At 37.0% G+C, this 11150-nt stretch overlaps 1 protein-coding gene across 1 annotated transcript; it reads left to right on the forward strand.

Annotated features, from left to right (window-relative positions):
* Positions 1-963: 963 nt before the first annotated feature.
* Positions 964-10886, forward strand: tbxa2r (thromboxane A2 receptor). The gene is made up of 3 exons (XM_046858185.1): positions 964-1216; positions 4170-5062; positions 10178-10886. The coding sequence occupies exons 2-3, from the start codon at positions 4256-4258 to the stop codon at positions 10496-10498; spliced, it is 1128 nt and encodes a 375-aa protein (XP_046714141.1). The 5' UTR covers positions 964-1216; positions 4170-4255; the 3' UTR covers positions 10499-10886.
* The last annotated feature ends 264 nt before the right edge of the window (positions 10887-11150 follow it).

Genomic DNA, 11150 nt, shown 5'->3' on the forward strand with positions numbered 1-11150 from the left:
AACACCATTTATATCACACAAATGATGATGGGTTTCCATTGTGAGTCTGGTTCCTCATGAAGGTTTCTTCCCAATTCATCTAGGGAGTTTTCCCTTGCCACCGTCGGCCCAGGCTGCTCATCAGGGATAAATACACATAATTCACTTTAAGTCACTTTAAGTTCTGTAAAGCTGCTTTGAGACAATGTCCACTGTGAAAAGTGCTATAGAAATAAACTTGAAATTGAACGTACACGTTAATCTAATAATGAAACATATAAAAGTTAAAAGTTCTGTGTCCTTCTGTCCCTATGAGTACTTTCAAAGTAGACTTTATTAGAACACAAGTCCTGTTTTTTGCATTGTCAGATTTGTGAAACTAGCGGTATTTGCAGAGTACAGATGACAAAAACAAAAACTATGTGTATATATATATATATATATATATATATATATATATATATATATATATATGTCACTATCATCATCATAAGATAAAAAAATTGAACTCTACGTAGCATCGTAACTTCTTCTTCTTCCGGCTTCTCCTATTAGGGGTCGCCACAGCAAATCATCCTTCTCCATACCCCCTGTCTTCTAAATCTGCCTTATTCAACCCAACTACCTGCATGTCTTCCCTCACCACATCCATAAACCTCCTCCTTGGCCTTCCTCTTGTCTTCCTTCCTGACAGCTCCATCCTCAGCATTCTACTACCGAAATACCCCAAATCCCTCCTCTGCACATGTCCAAACCATCTCAATCTCGCCTTTCTCACCATGTCTCCAAAACGTCCTACATGCTCTGTCCCTCTAATAAATTTATTTCTAATCTAGTCCATCGTCGTCACTCCGAACGAAAACCTCAATATCTTCAGTTCTGCTACCTCCAGCTCCACCTCCTGTCTTTTACTCAATGCCACTGTCTCTAAACCATACAACATCTCAGGTCTCACCACAGTCCTACAAACTTTCCCTTTCACTCTTGCAGATACTCTTCTATCACAAATCACTCCTGCTATCAATTTTCTCCACCCACTCCACCCTGCCTGCACTCTTTTCTTCGCTTATCTAGCAAACAATGCGTTTAAATATTTGCGGTTACTGTCCCTTTTGGCCTTCCACACAGCCCTGATGCGAGACGCCCGAATTGGGACGCGATAAACACTTTAAATAGAGGATGAGGGCAAAGCAAACCGCCGATCTTAACGCTCTCCAGAGGCAGGAACATCTATAAGGTAATAATGATCCTCATTTCCTTTCATTTCATAGCATTTGGATATTTACTGATGCAAAACCCTAATAGATGAAGGTTTTTTCTGTTGGAATGAATAGGATTTTTTCCAGTTCAACTTTTGGTCCAGAAAAAAGTAGTATTTTATTGGAGTATTTTTTGTTGTTGTTTTTGTTGTTGTTTTTTTAGCACAAAATAACTAAAATAGGCTCGTTGCATGTATTTAAAAAAATAAGCATTATTATAAGGAAATTGTCTATGCAAAGTGAAAAGTATGTCTGTCATCTAAAAGGTGAAAAACTGATGAAATCACATAAAAACAAAAACAATATTTACATTTCAATCCTAAAACCTAAAAAAATGTTCAATTTTATTACTTTCAGTTTTGAGTTTTTCTTTTTAACAGTGTGTGCAGGTAGTTAAAGGGCCAGTACATAGAATAGGAAAGGAAAAGTTCACCCTGAAGCACATTATTTATGTTTGTATGAAGATTTCCAGTGATCCTGACACTATTTTGGTGGTTGATTGTATTTATGTTAATTATTTTTAGGGGTCCAAACACCAATTTAGACTGAATTGTCATCATTAAAAGCTGTATGGTCCATGTAGGTTGCATTTATTTGTTTGTTTGTTTCTTTTATTCACAATTGAAAAATTGATGCGTTCGTTCCTTTTTTTATTATTTTAATTTGTATATTCCAATATATTCTTATTAATTCCCATATATTCTCGTTAGAAATTCCATTTTTCGACCTTGTTCTGTAGTCAACTGCACAAATTTGAAATACTATAACACAAACTAGAACGTCGTATTCTGAGATTGCAGACAATCTAGTAAAACATGGCGTGGATTATGTGCTGATGGTTGATCAGTTATTTTGCATCCGGGTTGTTCAGGATTCCTCAAGCACCCTTGAGTTAGAGTTTGGGTGTCATTTTGACAAAGTGCAGTTACTGTGGTGTTTGAAACAATCTTAAAAAATATGGGATTAAGGTCAGGGTTCTGTTATAGCTGCTAAAAGTAAGATCAAGAGCTTCATTCTTTCCTCAACATTTTCTGAGACAATGTTCAACATAGAATTAATGAGGAATCCACCATAAAAAAAATGCAGTGCTGAATTATGGTCATGATGCTTCATCTGTCATCTGTTTGATGGATTGGATCTTTTATCTAAATGAGTATTTGGTTCGAATAAATAAAATAATGTTTCCAACATGACCACCATTTACTTATTTGGCTTATTGTTGCAGGTCTGTTTTTTCGAACATGTTGTTTTGACAAAAAGATCCATCATTTAAAAGGGCTGCCTGGTGCCAAGAGCAAACAGAAATAGGCTCTCGATCTTGTGGTCAGAGTTAACCAAAAAAGGGGAAGAAACCTTAAAAACATTTAATTGGAAGTAAACATTACGCATGATGAAGGCATTCCAAATGCTTGGGTCACTCCACTAATATTTGAAATAATTGGGATTTTCCTCAAACTCCCCCACGTGTGATCCGTTAGTCTTTACATTTTTTGGACTGTGACCTTAGTATTTCTACTGTGATACTAAAGTTACTATCAAGTACTAGTGTGTGCATTACATTTTTTTTTTTATTGCAGCAAATCAAAAACGCCTTTAGTTTTTTAGTTTTAACAACCACAGATATATTTAAACAGGAAGGAGATGATGCTTCGAATGATCTATAAGTGTTTGTATAAGTGAACATGTTGAAATGTGAAATGTAACTTGGATGGGCTTCTTGCACTGAAGGCTGGGGTGCACTGAAGGCTTCCATTTTAAAATTAAACAAGTCTTACATCTCCATTAGCACTGTTTAAATTTAACAGTAAACCAAGACAGCAGTGTTCATTTCTAATCATTTTATTTAATTTAATTTTTTTAAACCAGTCTGATGCCTTTCTCCAGCTTATAAAAAGGAGCTTTGTAAGGATTTTTACTTATCAAGCCAAGAGAGTCAAGAGGCTTTTTATTGTCATTTCTACTATACACAGTGGTACACAGTACACAGTAAAAACGAGACGACGTTCCTCCGGAACCCTGGTGCTACACTAGACAACAACATAGAGCTACAACACAACACACAAGCTACATAAAGTGCATCGAGTGCAACCTAGTGCAAACAGTGCAGACGAAAAACAGTACAGACAGACAGTTCAGACAGACAACACAAGACAAGACACAAAACCCAAGACAGCGCCGACCAGTAAACCTACTGTATACTTTGATTATACAGTACTGTGCGAGAACTGTAAAAACTATACCCGGGAGTGAATATAAACAGACATAATGCAGTGCAAAAAACAGCAGCAGTCAACAGGTGCAAAAGACAGCATGTAAACAATGTATATATACTGAACTCTATAACAGTCGTGTGGCCGATTAGACTCTGGTAGCAATGCATCTCACCGATCGGGTCGAGCGTGTGCTCTGTTTTTAACTTGTTTTGATTGGCGTTTGGTGATAATGATAATTTTAATAGATATCAATCAGTGTTTGACTTTGACTCAGTGTTTGAGTGTTTATTTTCCTTCTATTAAAAGATTGGTGTGCTGAGAGTAAGAGTCTTATCACTGAGTTTATTTAGGCAAATAGTTTTGTGAGAAAAATGATAATAGGAGCATTATGGCTGTAATAAACCATAGTACTTTGGATACTTAAGTACATTTGAAGGCAAATATTTTTGTACTTTTACTTAAGTGAAAGTTTAAAGGAGCACTTTTACTTTTATTGGAGTAATATTTGACCTAATGTATCTTTACTTTAACTCAAGTAAATGGTTCGTCCCGCCACTGCTGAAATTTTATTCTGATATAGTGTTAAACTGAAGTGATGCATTGTATTGTTTCCACATAATTTACTGATGTTATGAAGTGGCCACTGAATGCATATGGAATTGTTCAGGTCATATGTATGAGCACTTTTTTTTTATTATTATGTGTTTTGATTTGGCAGATCTTAAGTGAGGCCCAGAGGATGACCCGGTTACCTGAGCGAAAGGACTAACTTAAAGAGGAATTGTATAAAGCAAGCGTGCCATCATGATGCCAGTTACCTCAAACAACACAAACAGAGAGGCTTCAAATCCCCCTTTCTGCTTTTCAAATAACATATCGCTCATAACTAACGACCCCGTCGCCTCAATCTACTTTCCAAGCGTGTTCTGTGTGCTGGGCCTCACTTCCAATTTAATCGCCTTCGTGGTGCTGATCAAAGCCTTCCGGCGGACTCACAGCCGTTCTCGTTCATCCTTTCTTCTCTTTCTGTGTGGACTGGTGGTGACTGACTTCATGGGTCTGCTGGTCACTGGAGTCATCGTGATCTCTACTCGCATAATAGACATCGGCTGGCAGGGCCTGGATCCCCACTGTCACCTCTGCAACTTCATGGGAATGTCTATGGTATTTTATGGACTGTGCCCTCTCCTTTTGGGTGCCACAATGGCGGTGGAGAGATTTATAGGTATCACTCGGCCTTTTACCCGCTCTACCAATAAGTCAAATAGCCGAGTGTACACCACGGTGGCCAGCGTGTGGATGACGGCCGGGGTCATCGGCCTGTTACCTTTTATTGGTTTGGGCAGGTACCATCTCCAGACCCCAGGTTCATGGTGCTTCCTAAACATCAGCTCTGAGCCACTGGATATGGCCTTTTGCCTGGTGTTCTCACTGGTCGGATTGACATGTCTGGCTGTGTCCTTCATCCTGAACACAGTGAGCGTGGTCACCTTGCTGCGGGTCTGCTGTGGGCAGAACTCACACCAACGCCGGAGAGACAACGAGATAGAGATGATGGTGCAGCTCATCTTAATCATGGTCATTGCATCCATCTGCTGGTATCCACTGCTGGTAGGTGTTTCTTGTCTTGGTGTGTGAAACAGTTTTACTTGTTGTGCACAAGAACTAAAACTGAATGGACATTCAGTGCCACCCAGATCAGGGTTCCTTTTTGAGTCTGGTTCCTCTCATTGGTTCATGTAGCCATTTCGGTGAGTTTTTGCTTGTCACAATTATAATTAACAAACTTATACATTCTGTTATAACCTCTGTGTGAAGCTGCTTTGAGACATTGTCCATTGTCAAAAATGCCATACAAATAAAAAATTAATTGACTAGAAAGTCCCTGGTGTGGGACAAGAAATTTTTTCCTTCTACGCAAATAGCTTCAGAAGAATGTCCCTTGGGAAATCAGAGGAATCCTGCCTTAAAAAAAATGTACAGTAATAAGTAACTAGTAAGGCCCTGGTTTGTCTCGAGTAAAATTTGGAATCTAAAAAGCACCATATCATAGTTCAGTAAAAATAAAGCAGAATTTATACATTTTTATACTTTGTTTGAACATTAGCTATTCCCGAAAATTCTGTAAATTCAAGAAAATTTTATTTTTAAAATATATGTGGATAATTTATGGACTATGCTTTTTAATTTGAATTGCTTATCTTCAAATAAATTTACAACATTTGGCAGATGATTTTAGAAATGCCTTGTAGACTGTATAACAAACACATGCTCATGCTAGTTCACAAGGTCAGGGATTAAGAGTAGCATTGTCATTTTTGTGGAAACCTTTTGGGCAAAACAGACATTGCATTTTATTCATATTATTTAAAGATTCTGAAAATAATAAAGACATATAAAACTATATTTCTAAATTCTTCCATATTAAAGAAAAACTGAGAGAAAATTTTATTTACACACAACTTTAGCACCAGATTGATAAATGTGCCCAATTTCTTTTTACGATTGTGAGAAAGGTCATTCAAGGTTAGTTTCATTAATTTTTCCACTGAAGCTAAAATAATTTCTTTTATGTAAACAATCATTGGTCACCCAAGAGTTGTAACACCATGGTTCTGAGAATGGGGGAAGTCAACAAGAGCATTTCAGGCTGGGAGTGATTTTACATTCTCTTCTTTATCAATGAGCTCATGCATGTGGAAGTGTCTCGATAGCGCTGCTTCCTCTTAGTTTTTCGTGCCACGTTAAATAATTGAGGTGAACCAGCATTACATGCTCTCTTTCTTCTTGTTTAGTTAATATTCTGTATCATTTTCAATGGACTAATAATCTGTGGTAATTAATAGATTAATGCTTGTGTGCCAAATAATTCAAATTGATTCATCAGTTAATTAAAGCACTTTCAAGGAATATATAGGGGTTTGTCTTGAAGTCATTTTCTGTTAAGTACCAAATCCATTAAATTCAGTTAGCTCTAGCAGTATGCCTATAAATCCTTAATGTCAAATCAGCATCATGATATTATCATACTTTAGAAGGTGGGATTTTGAAAAGGATGCAGACTTGAACCAAATGTCACTTGATCTCCAAGATGGACACTTTATAATGTTACAGTAATCAGCTACACTCTTAAAAATCATACATGTCAAGGTGTATGGTTCTGTGAAGAAACTTTACAGAATAGAACAGGCATGGAAGCTTTCCACTGCACAAAATGTTTTTGTATAGCAGAAAAACAATAGCATTCCTCACACTCAATAATCTCAAAGGCAAATTGTGTATACAGTGTGTATATAGTGGATGTAAAGGTACACGTGTTGTATCTAGAGTTAGCATAGTATCACTGTGGCATCTCAAGCTGAAGCTGAAACAAGTAGAACAATGAAGTAGAACACACACACGCACACACACATGCACACACACATCTATATTACCCAAATTGGATCTAACAAATGTAAACAATTAAATAAAACTTTTTTATTTATTTAATTTTATTTAGTCAATTTCAATTGTGCCAATTTAATCGATTACTCAATGTAATCAATATAATAAAAATTAATTTGATGTATTCCATTTTATATAGATAACATTATTTTATATACTATTTAATATTTATGATTTATGATCACAAATTTTTATAATAATAAACTGCGTTAATAAAAAATGACAAGCAAGTTTTGCTAACATAACATGGCGTATGTGTGTATGAATATGTGTGTGTCTGTGTGTGCGCTGTCTTGTGTTATTTGTATTGTCCCACACTGTCTTGTGTTGCCTGTCTGTCTGTACTGTTTGTCTGTCCTTTCTGTCTGTACAATTTTTCGTCTGCATTGTTTGCACTAGGTTGCACTCGATGCATTTTATGTAGCTCTATATTGATCAGTGTAGCACCAGGGTTCTGGAGGAACGTTGTCTCGTTTTTACTGTGTACTGTGTACCACTGTGTATAGTAGAAATGACAATAAAAGCCTCTTGACTTGACTTGACTTGACATATCCGTATATCCATATACCTAAATTAAACCAAAAACGGGACCGTACGTACTGTACTGTGAATTTTGTGCTCCGTTATACCCATAAGGTGAGAGTGAAATATTTTTGAAGTATTTTTCAGTTAATTTTATATTAAATTTATGGAATAAAATATATCTTTTTACAATATTATTTAGATTATTCTGGCCCAAATGTTGTGTGTTTATCTTTTCGCACACAATACAAGGATATTTCACATAAATCAACATAATGTTGATGGCTTTAAATGATGTTTGGGATGTTTCTGGCTTTGCACTAGCACACATTTCACAGGAAATGCACTGTGCTCTGGAAGAGCAGAGACATAACCATGTTTGTGCTGATAAGCTGATTCTGGAAGAATCATCTCCGGTGGTGAACTGCACAGGAAATTGTTTCTCGTAATGTCTGTAACGTCTGCAATGCCACTTTAAGTCTGTAATGAAATCATTATGTTTAAACAATTCTCTTTATAAACTGTATGAAAAAAAAGTTTGTGGACACCTGGCCATAAGATATACATATACAGTGTGGGGTCTCTTAGTTCAAGGAAAAATTGTATGCTATAATTGTGTGGTTTGGGAAAGAACCACATATGGCTGGAAAAGTCGGGTGTCCCAATACTTTTGCTCATATAGTGTATAAATGTATTCGGTTAAATATAGCAGAGTAAACGCTAAAATAAATATGTGGAGAGAGGAGAACTACATATTTTGGAAAGCTCTTAAGTGTGTACATCTCTACTTTACCTCAACTACATGGTTTGTGTACAAATCAATGCTGTCATTAAATGCATTTGCATTGCGACTGCTTTCAATAGTTTTTCAACTACAACAAAATATTAAACGATAAGCTGTGTAAAACTATAGACTGTTTCAAAATGGAAGCTGAAAATTAAAAATAATTTTCCTTTCATATTTTCTTTTTACTGTGTACATATTACTGTGTACATTATATTTTGGTGTGGATGAATCAGGGCAATAAAATTGTCCAACAATTAGAAAATCTGCCACAGTCAAATTACAGAATCGAAATTCTGATTAACTCAACTTTTCATCACTTTTTTTTTCTTGCCCTTTTTCCGTGTTAGGGTTAAAACCGACGACTGAAAGGAAGCTGTCTGTCTGTGAATTTTTTTAATGCTTTGCTCATAGTATTTCCAATGACCTTAGAAAACCATCAGGAAATGTGTATCCAAGATGGCGGACCAAGTGTGGGGATTTTCCTGGCATTGACTAACCATGTTTCCCCTGGACAGATTTACATTCTGAAGACCACTTTAAACGCTGAGGATGTCGACCCTGAAACTGTTCTGTTCTTCATTCGAATGGCCACCGTCAATCAGATACTCGACCCCTGGATTTACATCCTCTGTCAGGAGTCTAGATTAAGGCGAGTAGCTGTTGTTGTTAATACAGATTAACAACGACTAGCACTGATTCCTGACTAATGAATGGATTAAAATAACACCTATTGAGGTGAATCAAAATGGCTCCCTTGTAAGCTTCTAGAAGACTGGCCAGGCCAGGGGTCTTCAATGAACAAATGGAATCAGGTGTAGACCCCATTTACTTGGAATGAAAACCTGCAATCATACCAGTCTTTCATGGATACCATTGAAGACTCCTGGGCTAGGCTGTAGTGCCTCACAGTAGATTGCTTGAGCTTCCATGGCATTAAAAAGTTTCTGAAAGCATCTCATATAATACTGTAACTTCATAAATTATTATATAACTCATAATGCTTTTATCCATCCTTTCAGCATGTAAGGTTAATCAGGTGTATGTGAATGTTTGTATGCTTGTGTTTGTGTTTGTGTATGTGTTGTACTCAGCTCTTTAACATTCTGTTAGTCTGAAGTCAATAGGAAAAAATGTATTTAGCTCAAAATCATTTTGGCGAGACATGTTTGGAGACTAAAGTTTGTTTTGGTACATTTGCATGGAGCTACAAGGCTAATATGGCTAACAGTTTAAATAGCCAATTAAAGAGATACAGATAAACAGTTTTACCCCAATGCAAGAAACAGATATTCTAATACGTAATGTTGCAGAGCAGGGTTTTTTTGTGTTTGTTCTTTTTTCTTATCTCAGTGATTTTTATGATACCCTAAGACATGTGGCTTCAAGCTATCAACAAGCTAGCAAATTAGCTACACGGGACAGACTGAAAAATACAGGTAGAAAAATAAGTGAAATATCCCTTGCAGAATAATACAGACATTAACATTTTTGTGTGTAGAGCTAAATGGTTGCACGGTGGTAAAGCAGGTGTAGCATTGGTGCCGCATAGCTCCAGGTCCCTGGTTTAATCACATATGTGGGGATCTGCTACATGAAATTGTGCCCAGTTGTGATCGAATGTATCTGAATTCCTTGCACTTCATGGAAAGCATTATATGGCCATATTAGCAGTGTTTTCTTATGTTTAATAAACTGCAGCTGAGATTTCAGCTTCAGCTTCGATGTACTAAAAATGTTTAGTGTGTCATTGATATTTCAAGCCAAATGCTGACATCATAACAAGCTAAGTTGAGTGTGTGTGAAGCTAAAACATTGTGCATGAGTTCTTCTGTAGTGATTTGCATGCATGCATGTATGTGAATTTTCACACAGTTAATCATGCATGAATCTAATTCAATGCAATATACGAGTGTATTCTATCTGTATATCCAATGTAACTTATTATCTCATTTTGTCTGTCGCTCTGTATGTAGGTGTTTATTGCACAGACTGTATTGTCTTCATCAAAGCCCGTCATCAGATCCCTGTTGCTCTTCATTCGCCTTGTCACGTGGAACCAGATCATGGATCCCTGGGTCTACATCCTCTTCCGACGTGCCGTACTGAAGCGGGTCTACCCTCGCTTGGATTGGTCTCGTGGCTCCTTTGCCAGCATCTACTCGTCTGTAGGCACCTCTATGCGCAGACTTACTCGTTCCTCTGTAGAACTCTCAGGCAGACTCAGCGGGCAAGGCTCACCAAAGCAGGAAGATGAAGTACTGTCAATGCGGAGATTCTCTCCTCCTCCTTCCTGATCAATACCTGCATGGTTTAATGCGTCAGGATTTAGTTATAAAGTCTGTATCGGTCAAATATCCCGAAATTCCTTTTTTTGGTTCACTTCATTTACTAATGTTTGACTCACACTTTATTATTGTTCCATTTTCTACAATATACTTTCAGTTAAGTCCTATTTAAATTTAACTCATAGCACTTTAAACAATAGACACTGTCACCAAGCAGCTTCACAGAAAATTCGCATTCAGATCCAGATCGTTGGAAAGTAGTTAACAATCCCTGCGATTTAAAAGTGAAAAGTGATTTGTGATTTATTGATTTTGCTTTTGTTTATATGCTTTGTTTCTGGTATATGCTTTTTGAGCATCCCATTCCATGTTTAGTCCCCATTTGCTGTAAAATAACCTCCACTCCATTGGGAAGATGATTCTCTAGATTTTTGAGTGTGTTTGTGGAGATTTGTGATTATTCATTCACAAAAGTAATAAAATCAGGTACCGATGTAGGTGAGGTGAATAGGCCTGGGGTGCAGTCAGCATTCCAATTCATTCCAGAGATTCTCATTAGATTCAAGGGTCAGTGCTCTATAGCAGGCCACTTAAGAAACCCCAATCAAACTCATGTAAAGCATATCTCTATTGAGCTGGCTTTGTGCACAGGGGCATTGTC

The sequence above is a fragment of the Silurus meridionalis genome, chromosome 9 (assembly GCF_014805685.1).
Source record: "Silurus meridionalis isolate SWU-2019-XX chromosome 9, ASM1480568v1, whole genome shotgun sequence".
Classification (NCBI taxonomy): domain Eukaryota; kingdom Metazoa; phylum Chordata; class Actinopteri; order Siluriformes; family Siluridae; genus Silurus; species Silurus meridionalis.

Coding starts and splice junctions, on each gene's coding strand:
- tbxa2r (XM_046858185.1), top strand. CDS start 4,256: ATGATGCCAGTTACCTCAAACAACACAAACAGAGAGGCTTCAAATCCC. Junction 5,063..10,177: donor TCTGCTGGTATCCACTGCTG/GTAGGTGTTTCT, acceptor CTCTGTATGTAG/GTGTTTATTGCACAGACTGT.